Source organism: Mastacembelus armatus, chromosome 17 (genome assembly GCF_900324485.2).
Source record: "Mastacembelus armatus chromosome 17, fMasArm1.2, whole genome shotgun sequence".
Lineage (NCBI taxonomy): Eukaryota > Metazoa > Chordata > Actinopteri > Synbranchiformes > Mastacembelidae > Mastacembelus > Mastacembelus armatus.
The window spans coordinates 22,893,313-22,916,510 of NC_046649.1; the positions used below are offsets into that span (position 1 = coordinate 22,893,313).

General features: G+C 41.8%; 2 protein-coding genes across 3 annotated transcripts; both read left to right on the forward strand.

The window, feature by feature from the left end:
* The first annotated feature begins 1,074 nt into the window (after window positions 1-1,074).
* gtpbp4 (GTP binding protein 4) lies at window positions 1,075-7,376 on the forward strand. Its single transcript, XM_026313981.1, has 17 exons — window positions 1,075-1,206; window positions 2,216-2,386; window positions 2,462-2,565; window positions 2,751-2,887; window positions 3,054-3,154; window positions 3,385-3,477; window positions 3,747-3,938; window positions 4,213-4,278; window positions 4,511-4,600; window positions 4,679-4,789; window positions 4,893-4,970; window positions 5,275-5,326; window positions 5,412-5,512; window positions 5,914-6,111; window positions 6,263-6,328; window positions 6,454-6,597; window positions 6,700-7,376. Exons 1-17 carry the CDS (start codon window positions 1,159-1,161, stop codon window positions 6,850-6,852), a joined length of 1,905 nt encoding a protein of 634 aa, XP_026169766.1. The 5' UTR covers window positions 1,075-1,158; the 3' UTR covers window positions 6,853-7,376.
* Window positions 7,377-7,839: 463 nt separating this feature from the next.
* LOC113134561 (WD repeat-containing protein 37) lies at window positions 7,840-23,089 on the forward strand. Of its 2 annotated transcripts, XM_026314006.1 has the most exons (15): window positions 7,840-7,991; window positions 9,273-9,440; window positions 11,968-12,064; window positions 12,335-12,430; window positions 12,568-12,632; window positions 12,898-12,984; window positions 15,705-15,840; window positions 16,104-16,175; window positions 16,314-16,358; window positions 16,868-16,944; window positions 17,030-17,267; window positions 17,928-18,069; window positions 18,640-18,774; window positions 19,072-19,186; window positions 19,513-23,089. In XM_026314006.1, the coding sequence occupies exons 2-15, from the start codon at window positions 9,303-9,305 to the stop codon at window positions 19,642-19,644; spliced, it is 1,575 nt and encodes a 524-aa protein (XP_026169791.1). In that variant the 5' UTR covers window positions 7,840-7,991; window positions 9,273-9,302; the 3' UTR covers window positions 19,645-23,089. The 2 variants fall into 2 exon arrangements, with proteins under 2 accessions (XP_026169791.1, XP_026169792.1); XM_026314007.1 differs by lacking the exon at window positions 12,898-12,984.
* Window positions 23,090-23,198: the final 109 nt, after the last annotated feature.

The window sequence follows — 23,198 nt, forward strand, 5'->3', positions numbered from 1 at the left end:
CATATTACCGTAACTATGTAAATGGTAAAAAGTAAAGACGAGCTGTTCTTAGCTCGTCAGAGTGAGAGCTCTTCCTGTGTTTTCTATCTCTAGTGCAGCACCGATCCCGAAGCTGTCACACAGGGCTCGCGCTCCCACCCCTCCTGCTCCTCCTCCCTCGCGCTCACAGCCGCCGTCCTGATTGGTCAGCACTGAGCAGTGGGCGCACGCGGACCCACTCGTGATCAGGTGTGTTGGGTGTGGCCTAGAGATATTTGCGGCCAGCGATTGGCTGTTTTTTTTGATTAGCGCAGTTTAGAGCAAATAAGGAGTAGGCAGGTAGAGGTAGCATGACAACATGGTAACATAAAAATAATGACAAAAATATTGTCTTATATCCTGAACAAACAATAAAAATACATATTTACAAAATACTGATAAATAAACAAACAAAATCAATGATGATGATATATATTCTACTAAATTTATATTTTTATTTAAGGAGGGTAAAGAGATCATGTACAGCAGGTGTGTGGGTCATGTGATGCAGGTAAACAAAGGTAAGTGCAAAAATGGTGACAGGGTCTGCAGCAACAGGACAAAAGCAACAAGAGATGCAAAAATAAAATAAAATTTTTTTTTTCATTTGTGATTGACATTTGTTTCATTGATTTTGATGTTGCATAAACCAATAGAAAATCAATATAATAACAAATGATGGAAACAACAACAAACAGTCTTTGTATGTTTATATGAACATACTATTGTGGTTATACTTCAGTTATGAAGAGCAGTGGTTACACAATCAAGATCAGTCTGACCTGGACTACATGGTCCAGATTTTTTCAGATTTTTGTTAGAGGCAGTTACAGATCCTGGTCTTAGGGATGCTCTTTGCAAGGAGAATATTTTATGGTAAGAAATGTGAAATATTACAATATATAATAAGCTGTTATTCGGTTTGGTCTGATTTTACAGATAGCAAACTGCAATATAAAGACAGAAACTATGCACAAATGCGCTTATTGCCTTTTGTTATTGCTATGTCAGCATCCGGACACCAGAGGGCGGTGTGACAAAAACCTGACAATACGGTTTTCAGAGCCTTTTCCGGTTTTAACGGAACACCGAGCTTTCCTTTCCCCGTGCCGTCAGCGGACCACGACGTGTTCTGACAAAATGGCACTTTATAATTTCAAGAAGATTATGGTGGTTCCCACCGCCAAGGTAAGTTTTACCCGACGTCCTTAGCGTTTTAAACAGATGTTTTTTTTCTGGTTCTGTTCCTGAGTCGTGGGTCGCGGCAGAAAGTGGAAAGGAACATGGGGTTGTGTTGTGGAGGAAAACACGTGTTGTGGTGCTGTAAAGAGACACCAGCAGGTTTCCAAGTGGTTATAACTTTAAAAACAGCCGGATAGTCGTTTCAGTCTGGCAGGTAAAGGGCGTTATAGCGGGAAACTGGTTTTCTTGACCTTTAAAAAGCCGCTGACACGAGCACAGACATGTCACGCATCAAACTCCAATAGAAAAATCTTGAAGTTTAAGACTGTATTTTTTTTTGGTAATGCCACAGGATAAATGTCAGCATTATTTAATCCGACATACATCCCATAATTCTGGAACTAATCACGTTTCTCACCTGTTGCTCTATCAGTGACTCTTTAAATGACAGCATGCGGTTACAATCCATTGGAGCAAAGTTATAAAAGGTGTGGTCTGTCGAGAAAGAGACCTGTTCTCTGTTTGATTCCTGTGCCGAACTACCAAAACATATAAGTATTAAGTGGTCACGTAATGGTAAATGTTGTTATAAAAGCAATTCTATTTCCCACAAGCGATTATATATTAAACAGGCAGATTTGTTAATAGAATTTGGCAGAACTCTAGAAAGACTGTTTGCCTGAGATTTTTTTGGGGAAATTAAACAAAAATTGCTTCTTTTTGTTGTTTTTCCTTATAAACGTTTAGTAACAGTTGACGAATAATGCATTCTTAGATTTTTTTATTTACTTTACTTTTTGGTGTCAGATTTGTCATAATAAAACACGAGGAAAATGAGCAATTAATACCTAAGGCAAAAGAAGATCAAAATATGGGCAACTGATTTGAAATCACAAACTCCTTTTTAGAAGTATAAACTGCATTTCCTTAAAATAAAATGACACTTGGACAATAAAGAGTTTATTATTCTGTCTTCAGTAAAACCCTAACTTGGACACTGCTCTTTTCCCTGCAGGATTTCATCGACATCACTTTATCCAAAACGCAAAGGAAGACGCCCACGGTGATACACAAGCATTACCAGATCCACCGTATCCGACATTTTTACATGCGAAAGGTGAAGTTCACCCAGCAGAACTACCATGACCGCCTCACGCAGATCCTCTCCGACTTTCCCAAACTCGACGTAAGTAACAACCAGTCATTTTAACATCAGTCTGTGAGGTTTGCATTGTTTTTGAAACGTTTGTTCTCTCCCCAGGACATCCATCCATTCTATGCTGATCTGATGAACGTGCTGTACGACAAAGACCATTACAAGTTGGCCTTGGGACAGATAAACATTGCCAAAAATCTGATTGATAAGTAAGTTTGGCTTGCGTGTGGTGGATTTGGGTAATAGTAAAGTGAAGTAGTAAAGGTGATGACATGGTCAGTTATAAAAGAGAAGAAAAACAACACAAGGATTATGAAATGCAGCTTAATTTAAACCAGAATGAGATGAAAGCCCGACTTAATGCGGCTCAGTGACCCTGTCTGTGTCCCTGCAGTGTTGCTAAAGACTATGTGCGGCTGATGAAGTATGGAGATTCTCTGTATCGATGCAAACAGCTGAAGAGAGCTGCTCTGGGTCGCATGTGCACCATCCTGAAACGACAGAAGTCGAGTCTGGAGTATCTGGAACAAGGTAACTGAAAAATATAAAAATCTGTTTTCCTATAGTGGTTTATTTTCTGTTGGCCTTAAACTTTCTAAATCTGTGTCTTGTTCTTTGACTCTTTTAATAGTTTCATCTGTCTTTTCTGTCTTCATATGTGAAAATAACTCATGTTTACATTGTTCACCTTCAACAGTCCGTCAGCATCTGTCCCGTTTGCCGACCATTGACCCCAACACCAGGACCCTGCTTCTGTGCGGTTACCCCAATGTTGGCAAGTCCAGTTTCATCAACAAGGTAGACAAGTTCATACCACCAACTCTTTGTGTGACAGCTGTCTCACACTGTAAGATCAGTGTTAATGCTGCAAGATCATGATGGACAAACCTCTGTATGGGTAAATGCTAATGCGAGACAGTGTTGTATGATTAATTTTTAAGTCTCCATAGCCCCTTAAACTGAGACAGTTTTTGGTTTGGTGTGTGTCAGACCATAGTTTACCATGTATGAATGGTTTTTTTTGTCAGGTGACCAGAGCAGATGTTGACGTCCAGCCTTACGCTTTCACCACCAAGTCTTTGTTTGTGGGTCACATGGACTACAGATACCTTCGCTGGCAGGTAAACTGAAGCTGAATCAAAGCTTCTTTCGCAGTTGAACAAATTCAGAAGACGAATAACAAGAGGCCTCTAAATGTTCAGGTTTATTTTTTAAGTAATGGTCTGAAATTTGAATTATTTTTCAGGTTGACTTTAACCGTACTGTTTGACCTAACTTTAAAACAACGGTGTCAAAGACCTTTGCAGAGAATCACCTGCTGTCGTACTTATAAAGGTCGACTGTAACGTGCAGCGACCTGATCGTTTTTCTTTTTCCTGTGTGTGTTCAGGTGGTGGACACCCCCGGTATCCTGGACCACCCCCTGGAGGAGAGGAACACCATCGAGATGCAGGCCATTACCGCTCTGGCTCACCTGCGAGCAGCCGTTCTTTATGTCATGGATGTTTCGGAGCAGTGTGGTCACACCATGCAGGAGCAGCTGGAGCTCTTTAACAACATCCGCCCCCTTTTCGCCAACAAGGTGAGGCATCTGTATGTTGCGCCTGTTTTTGGTGGAACCCTGGGATAACTGTTATGGACTTCATTACCCAGTCATCCTGTGATTTGATGTTAGAAAAGTGCTCGCACTCAGATTTTCAACAAACAGTAGAACCTGTTTTGCTGACAACAGGTTTAAATTTGGGCAGCGGAAAAATCTGCCTCTGTTAGTGGAAAGTATTCTGCACATTTAGCTGCTTCCTCTGAGGAAAAATGATAAAGCGGAAGAATTAACGCTGCTGTCTCGCTCCCTGCAGCCGCTCATCATCGTGGCCAACAAATGTGACGTGAAGAAGATCAATGAGCTGTCTGAGGAAAACCAGGTGAGTTGAAACATCTGAGGTTCACTGATGTGATGGCAGCACAGAAAACAGATGCTAATGCTAAATAAAGCATTTACTGAAAATCTGATGGTAGAGATTAACCAAAGGTGTGATGCTATTAGTTTGCAAAGCTGCTTTTTAAACTATGAGTCACTGTTTTCATTCAGGTGGATTTTAATGAGAAGTTATATAGATTTGTTTTGGCTGCATTTTTGTTTTTTGCTGTTGTCAGAAAATCTTTGCAGACCTCTCTGCTGAGGGAATCCCCGTGATCGAGACCAGCACCCTGACCGAGGAGGGAGTCATGCAGGTTAAAACTGAGGTGAGACGCAGAGACATACACCTGTGGAGTGTGGTCCTTTACTGTTAATGTGGTGTGATTCACAGTCCTGTTTCTCAGGCCTGTGATCGACTCCTCGCCCATCGTGTCGACACCAAGATGAAGGGCAAGAAGGTCCACGATGTTCTCAACCGGCTCCACCTGGCTATGCCAACCAAGAGAGACCAGAAGGTGAAAACACACTCAAGTTGTAAATTCTGTGCACTGCGTCTTCTCAGTTGAGCTGTTCTCAGATATGCATTAAATCTGACTTTGTATCCTTTGTTGTTTCCAGGAGAGGCCTCCATTTATCCCAGAGGGAGCCTTGATCCGCAGGAAGGCCATGGAGGTGGATGCACCCAAACGCAAACTGGTACGAATGGTGTCAACTTCAGAAATAAAGTCCATTTACTTACGTACTCAACTTAAGTACAATTTTAACTATTTGTACTTGAGTAATTACCATTTGTGCTACTTGTACTCACATTTTTACTACATTTATTTAAAAGGTAGTTTAAGGTTTTAGGTAGATAATTAGTACACATTGATACCCAGCAGTGCTAAATGGCATGTGCATGAATGCATTAACGTTGTAAAACTATAAAGCAGTAATATAATTTATATAATTCATATATATATAATTCAGAATTTTTGTACTTTTTCTGTTCTTGCTACAGGAGAGAGATCTGGAGCTGGAGCTGGGTGACGACTACGTTCTTGACCTACAGAGTAAGAAGAGTTTTCATTTCAATAACTGAGCTGCAACTGAATCTGTCGGCAGTAAATTTAAAGGGTTTTGTCTGTTTTCTTTCAGAATACTGGGATCTGATGAACGCGGAAGAGAAGCATGATAAGATCCCTGAAGTCTGGGAGGGCCACAATATTGCAGATTACATTGACCCTGAAATCATGAAGGTGAGTCAGTGTGAAAATTCGATCGTGTTAGATTTTAATTCCAACGAACTGCAGTTGACAAAGTGTTTTTGGTTGGAGAAGCAGTTTCCTCAGGAAAATCCTTTTGAGGGTTTTAAATAAAACTGTATCTGCTTCAAATCAGCAACTGGAAACGGAGAGTGATAAACAAGCTGCTGGTTCATTTTTGATAAATCAGTCAATTATATTTTGTTGTCTTCATGTTTTGTCTAAGGTGTCGGTCAGTCTGCAGCTGTGTTAGCCAGGTTCACTTCTGTCAAAGATTTTTAAAATGAAAAACTGGGATTCCCTGATTTCCTAGACAGGCAAAGTAGAGAGGGCGAAGGGCTTTCTGTTTCCTGAGGTCTTCTGAATGTCTTGATGTTCTGTTCTGTCTGCCACAGAAACTGGAGGACCTGGAGAAGGAGGAGGAGCTGAAGGAGCGAGCCGGGGAGTACGACTCGGATGACGAGAGCGAAGACGAAGAAATGCAAGAGATCCGTGTTCTGGCCAAACAGATCCGCGACAAGAAGCAGCTCATGGTCATGAAGTCAAAAGAGAAGAATGTGCACGGGCCTCGCATGCCCAGGACTGCCACCAAGGTCACTGCAGTGTCAGCATTGTTGTACAGAAACAAGAAAAATAATCTTCTTAGCATTTTAATCTGAAATTCTGAGGTCACGTCTGTTTCCTGTGTTTTTCGGGTTGTCTCTTACCTTTTTGTTGCTGCTCGTGTCTCTGTGGTTTGTTCAGGTTGAAAGAAAGAAGCTTGAGAAGGAGATGGGCAACCTCGGCCTGGACATGAACAACAAGGATGATGTAAGTTATGATGAATTACACTGCCTATGATTTCAAAATGAAAACAAAAAATCCTTGGTATGTCTGAAAGCAGCCATGTACAGCAACACACAGAAGCACTAACTAGTTTCCTCTCGTACTTTCAGAGCCACTACGCAGAACAGGCCCGGCGGTCCCGCAGCATCACTAAGAAACGCAAGCGTGAAGCTTCGGCCCCTCCAACCTCCAAAACCCGCAGCCAGAGCGCCTCCCGTCCACCACGAGACCAGTCTGGACTACGAGATGCAAAGGTACATGATGGTGTTGTACAATTCTTGGAAATCTAATCCCTGGTTCCAAAAGTTAATTCCAAGAAAACACATGTCAATGTATTTTTGTAATTTGATTCTCAGATGGCAAAGAAGGCGAAGAAGATGATGAAGAACTCCCAGAAAGGCATGAACCGCCAAGGCAAGAAAGGCGAATCAGACAGACACGTGTTTGACCTCAAACCCAAACACCTCCTGGCCGGAAAGAGGAAGTCAGGCACCACAGATCGCAGATAAAACCGCTGGTTCTGGACTCTTGAGAAACACATTCAAGGGGCATCTATGTGCAGAAATCTGAACATGAAATAGCCTTCCTTTTAACCAAGAAAACTCATGTCATGTAGTATTTTTGTGGCATGGGTGGATGATGGTGTCACAGAAAACTGTAAAGCTGCTGGGGAAATGCACCCACACTTTAAATGATTAGTAATTATAATAATAGCATGTCTCAGAGAGACTCAGAAACCAGATGAATCTAAATATCTTATCCTGTTACTGATGTTATCAGCATCAAACTTAGACCCTGACTAACAGGGGCTATGTCAAATATTATTCAGTTTTTAACTGAATTGTATATGATTTCACAAGTTTTTCTCTCAGCACCAGCAGCTCAGTGAACTTTCACCTTACAGCTTGTATGTGGCTCTGGAATTGCTGGCTCTACTTTGGATAAAGTGATGGTTCTTGCACTGCAAGTCTCTTCTTGAGAAATATTCATTAACAAGGAGACAAATAAACATACTCCTGAATGAAACACTGCAGCAAGGTTGTCTTCAATTTGGTCTCATGGTGGAAACCCAAGGTGGGAGCTGGGAGCTTGCTGTGTTTTCCCTTCATCATTCCTGTATTGAGTTGGATGTGGGATTTATCTTAGTGTGGTAGCCTGAGAGCTTTTATTTTTAAAGAATTTTAACGTTTAGTTTTCACAATTTAATTAGATATTAATTAATATTAATAATATTAATGCAATCACGTTTTCTGTAAAAGCGTGTGACTCAGTTATTTTTAAAAAAAATCTCAATTTCCTGATTTGAAGCTTCTTCATACCTTTTTAATATCCCGAAACTACCGTAAGATGTCATTTATCCGTGAAAACATTTAAAGTTAATGGTTTTCGGTGCTGGTGTTTGTTAATACCCAAGAATAGCAGGAAACCAGCGCATTTTGAGTGGAGTTTGGTCTATAGAGAAACCACGGCTTTTATTGCGAAAAGCCCCTGGCCGGAATTGGCTTCGTTATCTTTTCTCACGCAGCCGAGCTCGTCAACTGTCAACACGGATTTTGGACAAAACCATCGCAGCTTTGAAGAAAATGCTAGAAAGGGTCGTGTTCCCCACGATACCCCGGAATAAAACCCTGTACCTGTAGACTTTCTGGTAGGTCGAAAACCAGGTTTGGGCAGGTTGTCTTAATCGTTAGCCTATTAGCATGTTAGCTTTGGCTAGCTTGCGTTTGGCACCGCGCTAACAAGGCTAACAGTATGTACGTTTGGTAATATTATTAATATTACAGCCAGGGAGCTGGACTATTTATTTATTTAACGTTTGTCCTTGAAATGTACACACACACACACACACACAGGTCGCATAAAGGTCTTTTTTTAATCGTCCTCGGGTCCTTATGAAACATCAGTGACAGTCTGTAAGAGGAACCAACCCCCGGCAGCTAAACAAGGCTCGTCAGTCCGTGCAAAGACAATAACCAACAACAAGCAGTGATGTGTCTTTGCTAAAAGAAAGAAACACCTGTGTCACCTGTGTGTCTCCTTATGTCAGCTCAAGGGCAAATATAACACAGGTGTCGTGTGTGTTGTCATTACTGTGATATGAGCATCAGGAACAGTGTTTGTGTGTCTCTGTAAGTGTGTGTTTTGTTTTTAACAATATCAATTCAGAATATCAATAACATCCCAGAGGTCTGATTGCAGCAGTTACAGTGACAAAGCTGGCACAGGATTTATGGAAGAAATTACAGGAATTAAAATGTGAACAAGGTGTTGATGATGATGCATTTTCTAGTATTTATAGACCAAACAGTTAAAATATATACATGATAACCAACAGTTGGCTTTTTGTTCCAAAATAATCTATTGTATGATGGGCATTTTAACATTTAGTAAAAACAAGCATTGATTGCAACACTAGGAAAATATTTCACATTATTTCCAGTTTGTGAACATTCATTTGCCACCACTAAATAAGTAGTTTTCAGGAGATGGACCCCTGGACACATAAATGATATATTTTTCCTTTGTGCCGAGCCCCAATTAGAATATTTCCACGTTCTCCAACAAAACTTTAGTATTAGCTCATTTTCTGTTTTTAGAAACAAGAAGATTGTGTTACTGCTGCACACTTCTCGGTTTGTGTCTCAGTAATTCCTCTTGTTACACATGAAGAAGCCTGCTGAGGGTTTGCTGAGCTTATACGCTCGGCAACACTCTGTTTCACACTCATTCACTTCTTCATTTTGCACGTTCACACATGGAGGCTGCCAAATGCAGCCACTGCCAGGACAGCACAGTCGTCTTACGGTTTCCTGTGTGTGAAGTTGTTGAGCGAGTGGTTCGCGTGCAGCCCCGACCCCCACCTTAGTGCGACTGCTATTTCTTTCCTTGATTGTTTGGTCTCTTATTTCTGTGATTGTGTGACTTTCAGACCGTGGTTGCTTCAGGTTTGGAAGGAGGGATGCCAGTGGAAAGTGGGAGCAGTGTCGCCGCCCGCCAGGCCAAGCAGAAGAGGAAGTCTCATAGCTTGTCCATCCGCAGGACCAACAGCACGGAGCAGGAGCGCTCTGGCCTGCAGAGAGACATGCTAGAGGGACAGGTGAGGGGAATTCACACAGTGAAGATGAATAAAAACATTACCGACATTTCTAGGTAACCGTGACTAGGATCACCCCATGATTTTTCCAGCTGCTTTTCTGAGGTGTCCGACTGTTTCCCCCCTGCCCGTCATCATTAGCTTGCTGTCCTGCTGTTGCTGTCTGCACCCGTAAGCGCTCTAGTTTGGAACCTAAGCCAATTAGGTTTTAATGCACCCGTTTAAAGAGCACATGATGCTTTATATGTGGCTGGCTTAAGCAGGCCATAATTACTGCATGATAGAAATGTTATTTTAACTCAGTGGGTAAAACATATGGATTCAGAACAGGCTTAGGCATTTGCACTTCAGTCAGGTGGATCTGTTGGATCACTGGTGCTGATTGGTGGTTCTCAGGAATCTAAGGCCTTGCTGGATTTCACTTTGGGAACTCAGTTACTCCTGGGATGTTGAATGAACACAGTTGCCTGGAGAAAATTGTCTGAGAAGATAGTAAAACAGGGAAAAGGAGAAAAAAAGGGATTAAAAGAATGAAGAACCAGTTAGAGATAGATTCAGACTTAAGCAGAACATGCTTAACCTCCTACAAGTCACCATTAATATATTTCTTTGAATTGTGCCTGGGTGGAAATCTGAATATTTTAAATGGTGCTGTTAATCAGGAGTCTCTCATGTTGTTAGTTATACACACTCTTGGCGTTTGAAATGACAGGATATGGTTTATCATTGCTTCCCTGCCAGTATTTAACTCTCCAGGGAAAGGAGCAGAGAGTTGTTCTGGATTTTGGCCACGTACAGTACAAGGAGCTGTTTCCGACTGACTGTGGTGCAAACAGTGTAATCCCTTCCTCATGACTTTCTGTTTTTTCACTCTGGTCCCTTTTGGTCCCAGTCCTCTGATAATCTGGAATCCTTCATGAGAATGGAGGTAAGTTTCAGGTGTCTAGTTGTCCATGTTTCAGCCTGTAGTGTAACTTTCCAGATGAGTTTTAGAGCTAACTTTAGTCGTGTAGGTTTGATTAGTATGTAGACGAGGTGTTGTGTGGCTTTCTCTGTTAAATCAGCACATCCTTTCTTCTTTAACAAGTGATTTTCTAGATATTCGATCAATAATTATCGTTCAGTCACACCTACGATGGGATTTCTGTCAAGGAACAGACCTGACTGTATTTTGTGTTGGTGCGGTTACATCCTGTTAGTTTCCCAGTTTGTAAAACAAATCAGGCCTGTGACTTTCAAGCTGTTTGTCTCAATGTGGCCATTTTTTCTAACGTTTGTGACACATAAGTCTCTGGATGATTTATTAAGATGGTTTTAGTTGAATTTTACATTGTTTGGATCGATACTTGACTTTCAAGACATAAATGTGTTATTCTAGTTGTCACCTGGTGTGTCATTCTCATGTTCCTGTCCCACCTTGACTGTGAGCCAAGATAACACATGACACTGTTGTTGTACAAAAGCATTTGATGAACAGCAGCAAAGTTTCTGTTTATCAATCAGTCGTTATCAATCATTTCTCGGGAAGTGTGTCTGCTACGTGACACGGTTTGACACAGCAGTCGCAGAGTTTGGCTGCACTACTGCTAATAAATAAACATGAGTCTTGAGTGTATTTTGTGTTTAACATTTTTATGCAAAGGATTTTTAGCATTTGGGTTTTATGGCTGTTACATCTCAATCTGTGTCCTGCTCCCCATGTGTTTTAGTGCTGTGTCCTATAGTCATTGTTTTTGCAGTGTGCGTTTGTCGTATATACGCCCCCCCCCCCCATACTGCAGCCTTTCCCTTTCAAACAGCCTTTTTTTTAGGTATTTTAGTCATTTATTTTTTCTGGAGGTTATTGTGAATTAGAGACTTTTAATCTAAAGTATCTGTTTTTCCTTTAAATTTCTATCACACCACAAGCAGCATACAGTACGTGTGTTTCAAAGTCTGTGTGCTTGTTAATAGTAAGATAAATGGCACTATAATTGTCTATAATTAGTTTTAACACATTAAACTGTTGTTTGCTGAACCTGAAGTTTTTCCTTCTTCAAGCTGAAAAGCCAGAGTTTAAGGTTTAAGGCTTTTAAGACCCGTTTATTGGGCTCCAGGATTATTTTTACTAATTCTTTCCTCTTGTAGAATCTTTTATTGATTCTTTCCTGATTTAACGTGACACAGGCGTTCCTTCTTATTTCCTTCCTCAATGATTATATTGTGCTTTGTTAAAGTAATACACTTCGTATTGTTCCTTACAGAATAGTCTAAACACCCCAAAATAGTAGCTCACTTATGGTAGCATTTGGTGCAGCTGCCAAGAGAGGGAGGGAGGGAGGCTGTGTCGGTGTACACTGTCATTTTTATCAGGCTTCATTTTTTTTCCCCAGCCTCCGTCATGTTAAAACAACTGTACACACCCTCTTCACCGACTCCTCTGCTCAGTGTTTGAACTGAAACACCCCCTCCCACACATTGTGCACGTCTCCTCTGTGATAGTCTCATGTTCTTCCAGGTTGTTTAATGTTCCCCCCGTCTCTCCCTGCAGGACTCCAAACTGCCTCTGTCTCTGAGGAGCAATCTGCTGGACCTGTTCAGTCAGATCGAGAGGGAGTTCGAAAACCTCTACATAGAAAACCTGGAATGTATGTCAACAAGAAGTCAGGAAGTATTGATTCCTTTAACCTTTCATGATCCAAAAACAGTATATGGTCGATACAGTACAGCTGGAAACTTCTTCACATTCACGTTTCTGCAGCAAGTGCTTAGTTGAAGGGAACACCCAGATTTTATCAGCTAATTTGGGTTTCAAGCTTCTTCTTTTTTTTTGTCTAATTTTGCTATCACTCAGATTTGAATCAATGTGGGCTAATCTGTGATCAGTGCAGTTTTTAACACGACTCGTTTGCTGTCAGTACGCAGAGAAATCGAGACGCTGAATGAACGTTTGGCTGGAGAGGGACAGACTTTCGAAGGGGCAGATTTAGCCAAAGGAGCTCTGAAAACAAAGGGTGAGTCACACTCTGCATTCACCTCTGTTTTGACTGTGCTGTGAAATAGGTGACTGTATACAGTATAATTAAATCAATGCTCGATTTGTCTTCTTATCAACATGTATGACGTTGATATCTCTGACCTTGTTTGACAGCGAGTCATAGCACGAGCCAGCTGTCCCAAAAACTGAAGACGACCTACAAGGCTTCCACGAGCAAGGTAATCAATTAACCCTAATTATTATCCAGAACTTTGAAAATCATCGATGTAAATATTGTGGGTTGAAGCCTTCTTTAATATGTGTGTGCGCACATACTCTTTGAATTTTGATCATTTTCGTTAAGTCTTGGTTTGCTGCATTGACTTATGTAATGAGGTTTAATTCATAAATTGTCTGAATTGTTTTCTAGGCCGTCAGTGTACGATCATGACTTGTGAATGTTAAAGACAAGAACTGCTGTCTTTTTCACCTTTTTGCTCGTAGCCACGTTCAAATTCTTGCCATGCCAGAGTAGCTGGATCCCGCAACTTCAGCGTAACCAGTTGGGAGTTGTGGGGTGGAGACTCATGGGTAATTTGTTGATTTCTCCCCCCCCTTGTGTGCCAATATGCATGAACAGCCCAGCCAGGGGGTCGACACTCCCTCCCCAAGAGACTTGGTCATTCAAATGTAGGAGTTTGAGCTTTTTTAAAACCAGTTTCTGTGTGAGATTAAAAACTAACAGGCTTTTTCGGTTGCACCCCCTTTAGTTTTGGTTTAGGCTTCACATAATGATGCACTCTGGAGACTTTTTTAACACAAAGCAGCTGTTACATCAAACTGCTTCTTGTGCCTTCATTAATAAAACACTCAGGGTGGAGGGACATTAGTTGGCTGCTTCTGATCAGTGCTCTGGTACTGCTGAAAGTGAAAGCTTGGCCACTTTAAGATTTACACTGGCAGATGTGAGTGATTTAAACCTTTTCTAGCTGCCAAAGATTATTCAGGTGACTTTAGAGAGTCAGTTGACGCCAGTGACAAAAACATTTAGTTGTATCTAATCATGTGACTGCAGTGTGTTTTGGTCAGGGTTTCACACATCTGAAGTTTCTGGTACTTTTGAAGCTGATTCCCATATTGATTTGAATTCTTTACAAAAATTCTATTATACTTTAAATGATTTTTCTCTAAAAACACAAAGTAACACAAACATTTTTATGTGGATGTGTTGTGCAGGAGACAACAGGTATCTGGCGTTTCTGCACTGACAGCTGTTACTGTTATTGAATATCTACCTGCACCAGTGTATCTGTGATCATCTAATACCAGCTGATCTATCACTTTAGTTATATCTGTTTTACTGTTAACTGATGCTCTAACAGTAAAAAGGTTGGGAGAACAGAAAATCTTGATGTGGCTATGGCCGACTGCACGCTGCAGCTGCGAACCGCCTTAACTTCTAGGTGCATTAGATTCACTGTTCAGCCAGTTTCTTAAAGCTTTTCCAGCAGCTTCCCGTCTCCCTAAAACTCCCCGTCGCTGCCGCTTCATTTTTAAATGTAACATGACGCTTCACTGTTACATTTGAGCAAGTTCTGGATTCATCATCATCCTCACGACAGCAGGAGACACAAATGACTTTTGATTCATCTTCACATTGTTACACGTTATGTCACGCATTATAGGACAAAGATAGAAATGATATACTACAGACAAACAGCAGCCACTGGTGCTGTTGCTCAGTAGTGGTATTTTTCATTGTATCTTCACTTGAATTGGTTTATTTTGACGTTCATTTGTTGATTTCCATTCAGATTTTGATTCTGCTCTGTGTGCAGCTCCAGCTTTATTTCTCAGATGAATGATGCTGTTCTCTGTGCTCTCCTGCTTCCTTTCAGTTGGAACTTATTTAGTGGTCTGTGTCCAAAAGGAACCAAGAGTCCAGTTTGTATCGTCCCCATCTTTAATGTAAACACTTTGACCAAACCTCGATGCGACCGACGTTAATTACTGATCATTTTCTTCTGTCTCACCATAACTTCCCTTCCTTTTGCTCCTTTCTAAATTTTTCTTTCTTTTTTTGCAGTTTTTGCATTTACAGTAATATTTCTACAACAAATGCAGCATACGGCACTGATCCTTAATACGTCTGCATTGTGTTGATACCAGATCTGGGTTGACTGGTCATTGATGGCGTTTGTTTTGAAGTACTTAGAGCATCCCATGGGTGGGGTTTCTTACAGCCCATCTGTCGAGTGCTCAGACAAACTTAAAACAAATACCAATAAAGAGATTTTAGTAAAAGCTCCTGAACCCAGAACTGATATGATAATGCTGTTGTCAGTCAAAGCTTCGTAGCCCCAGCATACTACAGGGACCCTGCTGAGCAGCTCCTCAGTGATCCTCAGTTCTGCTGACCTGCTGACCCGCTTCCTCCTCCTAACAGGCCGGGGTTCCTACACAGCTCCGTAAAAGTTTGGAAATCTTTAATTGGATTATTTCCAGACCTTAAAATGTTTGAAATATACACAAAAAGTGTGGGAATTTTTTAAAACCTTCATACTTCATTGTATTTAGATGCTGCCATTAGAAAGAGATCTTACACTGTAAATCATTTGGAGCTGGTTCAAATTAGAAACTTTGCCTGCAGCCCTGAAGATGTGGATTAACTCACATTAGTTTTTTTATTTGTGTAGGGAAATGTAAACCCAACTCAGTTAAATTAACTCAACTCGAGAAACTTTCAGTAAACTACAGTTATTAAGCTGATTGTTGAGTCACTGTAGTCAGAGTACGAGCATCAGTGTCTGCCCAGTGTATGAGGAGAGACGCTCCAGTCACCTCCATCATGTTTGCACCATTTTTACTGCTACAAAAACAATCAGCACTTAAGTTGGTTTATTTTTAAGCAAATGTTGTTTCTTTCGAATTTAAAGACTTTGGTGAACTTCGTCATTTCAAGTTAAACTGTAAAATGCTCTGAAAGTAGGAAGCAGACATTCTTAGTTTAATGAACGTGAAATTAACAAAACTTCCACATCTGCATTAGTTGACTCCACTAAATTCCCGCCTCGTGCGTGGGTCTTAGCACCCTAGGATGCCAGTTTTCCATTTCTCAGAAGTAGGTTTCAGTGGGCTGAGCATGTGTGGGGAAGCACATCACATGAATCACTAACCAGTCAGCCTTCACACCCACACACCCAAAACACAAGGAAACCAGTTTGAGACGCACGGTGTGTAGGAACCCTGGCAGGGACGTCGCTGGGCCTTACTGCTGTTGTGTCTTAACCTGAGTTTGGTGTCGCTGGCAGATTGTGTCCAGTTTCAAAGCGACCACATCCAGAGCCGTGTGCCAGCTGGTCAGGGAGTATGTCGGCCACAGAGACGGCATCTGGGACCTCAGCGTCACCAGGACACAGCCCGTGGTGCTGGGAACTGCATCTGCAGGTATTTCACCCATTTTATATACTAATTTTCTATTTTCATGTCACTCTGTTCCTGCATGGTCAGCAGAGTCAAAAGCCTCAGGCTTCTTTTTGGTTTTTCTCTTTTCATACTTGTCTGCGTTTTATTCTATAACCTTCTAGATTCCTGTTCATTTGATATTAAACTAATAATAATAAAAGATCAGACCAATGAATGTATGTCAAGACCTTATTACGTAAGTACTGTGGACCGTAGTGTAAATGCTTTTGAACGTGTCCCGTCAGACCACACCGCGATGCTGTGGAGCATCGAGACTGGGAAGTGCCTCCTGAAATATATGGGCCATCAAGGATCAGGTAGAGTTAACTCAAACTCAAACTGGGCTCTACTCATGAAACCTACATAAACTTTTCTCTGCGACTATCGTTGACATGCAGTATGTGCCCTGTTAGGAAATTATTTTTGTTCAGATGCATCTGCTCTTGTCTCTACAGTCAACTCCATCAAGTTCCACCCCACCGAGCAGATGGCTCTAACAGGTAATGATCCAAAACACCACAGGCTGAATCCAGTTCAGAGTTAACTTCAAATGTTAAAGCAAATCTGCTCTTGGAGTGACCAAAGGACAAAACAAGTCAGAGCAGATTTCCCCAGATTCAGATCTGACGGTTCAAGTGTGAAGTTGGTTGTAGTTGTGTCTGTAACAATTTTATTGGTGGAGCTGCTTTGATTGAAACCAACAGGGTCAGAGAGACTTTATTTACCAGTTACCAGTTTTATCTTTCTTTGTCAAGAAGTTGTAATTTTTTTATACATCAGAGCAATTAACAAATGGGAGGGATGTGTCTTTACGTTGTGTCAAGGCAAAATTATTTTGTCTTTTTGTTTTCCTCATTCATAAATGTTTGCTTTAAACAACAAAGCAGAGATGTGGACACACTGCAGATCATCTCTACTTAACCTGCCGAGTCATGAGACCTGGTCTCATTCAGACGCAGGTTTAACAAACAGGCTGATTTGTCTTGACTCTGACGTTTCTTCTCCTCAGCCTCTGGAGACCAGACAGCTCACATCTGGAGATACATGGTGCAGCTGCCGACTCCACAGCCTGTTGCTGATATCAGTGTAAGCATAAAGCCTGTTAGTGTGTGCCACTGTGAGTTTCTCATGTTTGCACTGTGTCTGTAACTTAACTCGTCTTGTGAAGCAGCAGACTCCCTGCGACGACGACGTGGACTTTTCGGATAAAGACGAGGCCGACGGCGAGATCGAGGGTCCAAACGACTGTCCCTCTGTCCGCGTGGCGACTACGACTCTGCGCAGCCATCAGGGTGTGGTCATCGCTGCTGATTGGCTGGTGGGCGGCAAACAGGTGGTGACGGCCTCCTGGGATCGAGCTGCCAACCTGTACGACGTGGAGACCTCAGAGCTGGTCCACTCACTTACTGGTATGACGATGACACTATTAGTGGGTTTATGATTAAACTCTGGGCTCTGACAACATGTAAACTGGATGTTCAGATCTGGCTCTGACTCAGTTTCATTTTACATGAACAGAAACTGGCTGTTTTACAGAATAGTTTTTATCTTTCCACCCAGAAAGCTTTTCTGGCTGTAGCTGATGTTCGGTGAGCACAGGTTTAATGATACCACTGGCACTGATTACATCTTATAACTGTCCTGTATTCACCAGTATTGCTTTAAGAAAGGACACAGGTTGAGGTCCGGAGAGTTTAGGCTGTCAGTTTTGGTCAGAGTGATACCTCACTCTTTAACATGGAGGTCAGGGCTAAGTATGATTTCCATGGAGCTGGGAGGGATTCGTGTCCTTGTGGGAGGTTGTTTTCCAGCATGTCAGCCCTGAACCTGGTCTCACTGAGTTTAAGGAGCATCTCACTGTGGAACACACCGTCCTGCTGCCAGATAAACGAAGCTATGGAAGAGCATTATGCAAAATGAGTAACAGTGCAAGAAGTAAATGTGTAAGGATTTAGCAAAGGGTAAGATTTGAATGCAGGGACGAACATGGAGGGGGTGGGAGGAAGCATGTGAGGGAGAGTTTTCTGGCAGATTCTCCTCTGTGCTTATCTGTGCATGTGTTTGTTCAGGCCATGACCAGGAGCTGACCCACTGCTGCACACACCCCACCCAGCGTCTGGTGGTCACCTCATCCAGGGACACCACCTTCAGACTGTGGGACTTCAGAGACCCGTCCATCCACTCTGTCAATGTGTTCCAGGGACACACTGAGTCAGTGTCTCACACACACACACACACACACACACACACACAATTGGTTTCTCTGACTTCAGTTGTTTACGTTTGTTTTGAACGGTCACACTTTGACAAATGAGTATATCTGGGGATAAATAGATAATTGATAAATAACAATTTTAATAAACTAAAACCAGTTTAAGTTGAGCTGGTTCATAGGTTTTTGTTGATTTAGTTGGAAAAGTGCTGAAATAAATACTCAGATCCTGTTCTGCAGTAAAGTAAAAATCACAACCACAGTGTAAAAATCCTCTGTTGCAAGTAAAAGTACTGCATTCAAAGTGTTACTGCAGTAAAAATATCAGTAAACTAAATCTCAAAGTAAAAGTGAAAGTAGTCGAATGGCACATTTCACAATAATGGGAAGTACTTGAGTAAATGTACTCAGTTACTTTCCACCTCTGGGTGTAACAAGCTACGGTTTATTGCTGTGTTCGCTTGTGATATTGATTCATTATTTATCAGAGGTGTCGGTTTGATAGATCGTTTCATCCACACAGATAAATGGCACCATCGATTCTTATCAGGGTTTCTTGTCCTTCGCAGCACCGTGACGTCTGCTGTGTTCACCGTGGGAGACAACGTGGTGTCTGGGAGTGACGATCGAACCGTCAAAGTGTGGGACCTGAAGAACATGAGGTCGCCCATAGCAACCATCCGCACCGACTCTGCCGTCAACAGGTGCGTGAGCACTGACGTCACAAGCGAGAGCGCCTGTGTTTCTGTGGTTTAATATAATATTTATAATTGCTGCTCTGAATGAGAAGTCCCTGCAGAGCACTGAACAAGTCATTTGCTTTCATTGAAAAATGTCACGATCTTATTATTCAGCCTGTCTGGGCCAAAAATAGTAAAAAAAAAAAAAAAACACTTGATACAAATTCCCAAAGCTCAAGTTAGCTCCTTCAGGAGTCTGTTTACTGCAGATGAAATCCAACGTTGTGTGTTCTGACCCGTCCCGCTGCTTGTTGTGTTCAGGATCAGCGTGTCGGTGAACCAGAAAATCATCGCTCTTCCTCACGACAATCGGCAGGTCCGGCTGTTCGACATGTCTGGGGTGCGACTGGCTCGACTCCCGCGGAGCAACAGGCAGGTGAGTCGGTGGAGGAGCAGATGATTGGCTCCTGGCAGCACACACACCTTCCCGTTCACTGCCAACTGAGTTTTCAGTGTGCATGTTTTTTTTTTTTTATATGTATTTATATCAATACTCACTGTCCTCCCGAGTTCAGACGAAGTGCCAAAAGACTAGAATCATATTTTTGTTGTATATTGTTTATGACAATATAAAAACAACCAATGTATAAAAACCGAGCACAAGTTTACAGTGACTTGTATTTCAAAATAAGAGCCAGTGTGATTATTAGCTTCACTATTTAGCCTCAGTGATAACGGCTCTGTCTGTCCGTCGTGGGTCAGGGTCACCGGCGCATGGTCTGCTGCTCCGCCTGGTGTGAAGACAACACCTCCTGCAACCTGTTCACCTGCGGCTTCGACCGGCAGGCCATCGGCTGGAACATCAACATCCCCGCTCTGCTGCAGGAGAAATGACGTCCATCCGCTACTACTGGAACCTGACAGTGCCGCCCCGGCCAGAGTCTGTTTGGAGTATCGAACACTCATCACCTGTGGGCTTAAAGTGCTGCTGTACAAAGTTTAGCTTCATCCTTTCTGTCTGTGAAAATGTGTCACGTGTCGTAACGACGTCATTTGAGCGACGACTCTAATGAAAGATAAAAATATGAGTTTTAATAAGCGTCTGGAGCCCACAGGGGTTCAGTTTTCATACTCAGCTCCCTGAGATCTGTGGTCCCCCAGACTCAGGGACAGCAGAAGGACTTGTGCTCGCTGCCTCATGCATCTGTCTCACTCTCTAAATCACCGCTGCCAATATACTCAGAGCACAGTTGAGTGTTTGTTTGCATGGAAGCAATTTTTTGTCGTTGCAATAAAAAAAAAAAAAGACCTGTGGTGTAAAAAGCACAGAGATGTAACTGAAAGCTAAAAAGCAGAGCGTGTTTTGCTGAGGCTAAAGCGTTAGAGGAAAGAAAGGTGCTGCGGATACGCTTGATGCTGGTTTCAGCTGCAGAACAGCAAATCTGATCTGACATTAACCTGCAGACAACGATGAAAGGCTGATGTCTCAAAGGATCAGATCACTAGTTTTATATTAGTTTTGGTGTTGAGTGATAACTTATTTAACTTCTGATTCATTTCAGTTTCCTGGTTTCTGTGGTTGTGTCCAAATCGAACCTGGTCATTTTGGATTTCTTTAAGTCTTTAAGTTGCTTGACATTGATGCAGATGGCAGCACAGGGAAGAAGTTCACTCACGTTTCTGTGGATCTGATGCTTAAATCTTCTTTTTCTCAATAATCTTTGTGTGTGTGTGTGTGTGTGTGTGTGTGTGTGAGCAGGTGGGGCACCTTTTTAAAAAGTCACCAGTCGCTGTTACACTTCTTTTTTTTTTTTTTTGCTGCTTTGTTGAAGAAGAAAAAAGCTTTTGCTGATTGTGTACGTAGTTGGTATAGTCAGAGTGAGGAAGTTAGCCAGGGGACTAATGCTGGTGGATTTTTATGGTCCTGTGTGAAGACTCAAAGAGGCTGATGGCTGAGCTGTGCAGGCAGAGCTGCTGTTGGTAAAGAGTTTCGTCCCCCATTTGTTTGTGCAGCTTTGCAGGATGTAAAACCTGAAGCTGCACATTCGACCATTTAGTTTGACACGGAGCAATTACTGAATTTATTCAAAATGGAAGAAATTATAGACAAAAGATGATACCGTAAACAAAATGTGGAGATTCTAGTCAATGTAGTGTTTTATTACTACAAAACATAATTAAATCACATTTATATCAGAAACACGTCCAGGACCATGACGCACCGTGTGACGGGTCAGTCCTACAAACAGCAGAGTATGAGATCAAGAGAACAAACACTAAGTCAAAAATGGACTTGCTGATTGTTTCAGTGCAGTCATGCCCTAAAATAGAAATAGTTTACACAGGCCGTCTTTCTTCTTCTGCATGTCTTCAACCAGCAGACGCTTCAGAACAACATGGTGTTTTTCTGATGTTGATGGAAATGAGTTCTGCTGTTTTTCCAGCCTGTCTGTCAGTGATTTGCCTGAAATTCAGCTGCTGAGATGTAGAAACAAACGAATATGCAGAAAGAGATTTTTTTTTTTTTTTAGTTCCTGACTTTAGTTTCTGGTGCTGGTCATAATTAGAGCAGTGGCTCTGTAATTGTGTGTGTTTCAGATATTAACGTTTAGCATAAACCAGCTTCATTAGAAAATGAGGACGTCACATGTAAATTCAGAAGACTTGAATTTTTAATTGGACATAAAATTCAGGAATAAGTCGGCTGGCTTCATTTGTCATCATTTGGTGATCAGACCAATTGGAACCGGTAGATTATTTCATTTATCCACTAAACCTGAACGGACCATTGGACCAGACTCCGTCTAACCTGTGGATTCTTTTTGAAGCATGAGATGGAGGGTGAGTTCACGTACATGGAGATTAGCTTGTGCACATTGTACAGAGAAAACTCATTTTGTCACTTTGTCACGTAAGAGAATCTGATTTCAGCAGAAAGAGATTCATTAAAAACTGGCGTCGTATTTGACGTCACTGAACTGATGCTGAAACGTTCCCTCTGCACTGATAGTGGACTCATGTCTGACCTGACTGTAACGTTTCTCGCAGCGCCCTTTAGTCATTAGTGTCAGCGCCATATTTGTCACACTGCGTCAGAACAAGTCAAATCTCTGACGAGGGCTGTGATGCGTTCACTGTCACCTGCTTTGCTTCCACGCTGAGGCTTCAACACTTTGCCAAAGCTGCATTCAAGTGAACAGGAGAGGATGCAGTGATGTGTGTGTGTGTGTGCTCTCAGATGATTTCACTGCATTACCTGAACAAAGTGTGTGTGTGTGTGTGTCTAAAAACATGATTAATGTTGTAACAAAGGATTTCAAGTTTTGGCTACAGTACAGCCGTCGTCCTGTTGTTGTTGAACTTTGCAGTACTTGTGTGTTTCCACAGGCCTCGTTAGTTCCAGCAGAAACACGATGCACAAGCTCAGCTCATTTCAAAATAAAAGTCTAGCGTTAGATTTGTGGAGCGTTTCAAAACAAAAGTGTTTGCTGCCGACCTTTGAGATGCATAGAGAAACCTCAGAAATATTGTCTGCTGAGATCGCAGGTGTAAAAACATCATCACTACCTTAAGATATGAATATTTTCACTTAACTAAAATAATTACTGTACTTGTCAAAAGGCAGCTGTAAGTTTAAAACCATAACATTTGTATCTTAGAAACTGTAAAATAGCAAAGAAAGGAGCTGAGTTGGCTTCATTGTGTATTTCAGCTGCATTAACCTTCATAACTTGATGACGTGATCCTGCATTTTATGTTTTTATTTTGTTGTTAAATCCACTTCATTTCTTCACGGTGGACGACGTCAGTTCATCTGTAAACTGAGCTGATTTTGTTTCCACCAGAGATGGAAAACGTGATGTTTCTGTGTCTCAGTGCAGCCCGATCATTGGGAATCACCTAAAAACTGTCAGCTGCACAATTTAAAAGTGGATGTTTTAGCACTAGAGCAGAAACCACTGACCCCTGGTTTAAACACCTTTAGTGTGTGTGTGTGTGTGTGAGTGTGTGTGTGAGAGTGTGAGTGTGTGTGTGTGTTATCCAGAATCTTTGAGACAGTTTAAGCAGGTTTCACTGCGTTTCACTGAGCCACATTGTGTTACCGTGTCCATCGCTGAGCATCGGCCGCCCGCTGACCTGTGAACCTGTGGCTCCTCGGTGTTGACAGTCTTGTAGAAGTTGTTGATGTAGAACAAACCCCACAGCTCAGTTCGCAGACACACAAAGATGAAACCTGTTGGCTCGACTTGACCGCAGTGTGGAGGGTTGTAGCTGTGTACTGAGGAGCAAGCTTCTGCTTGTGGAGTCAAAATAAACCGTTTGTGCTGTTTGAACATTTTCTGCCCGACTGGTTTTTGGTGGGAATATTATTGTGATGTCCAATGTGAATCTATTTATTCTATTCTACTACTAATAATAATAATAATTATTATTATTAATAATTATTT

Excerpts from the sequence above, each read along its gene's own strand:
- gtpbp4 (XM_026313981.1), top strand. The coding sequence starts at position 1,159 with ATGGCACTTTATAATTTCAAGAAGATTATGGTGGTTCCCACCGCCAAG. Across the intron at positions 5,513-5,913 it reads TTGACCCTGAAATCATGAAG|AAACTGGAGGACCTGGAGAA; the intron begins GTGAGTCAGTGT and ends TGTCTGCCACAG. Across the intron at positions 6,329-6,453 it reads ACATGAACAACAAGGATGAT|AGCCACTACGCAGAACAGGC; the intron begins GTAAGTTATGAT and ends TCGTACTTTCAG.
- LOC113134561 (XM_026314006.1), top strand. The coding sequence starts at position 9,303 with ATGCCAGTGGAAAGTGGGAGCAGTGTCGCCGCCCGCCAGGCCAAGCAG. Across the intron at positions 16,945-17,029 it reads AGCCTGTTGCTGATATCAGT|CAGACTCCCTGCGACGACGA; the intron begins GTAAGCATAAAG and ends CTTGTGAAGCAG. Across the intron at positions 19,187-19,512 it reads TCCCGCGGAGCAACAGGCAG|GGTCACCGGCGCATGGTCTG; the intron begins GTGAGTCGGTGG and ends GTCGTGGGTCAG.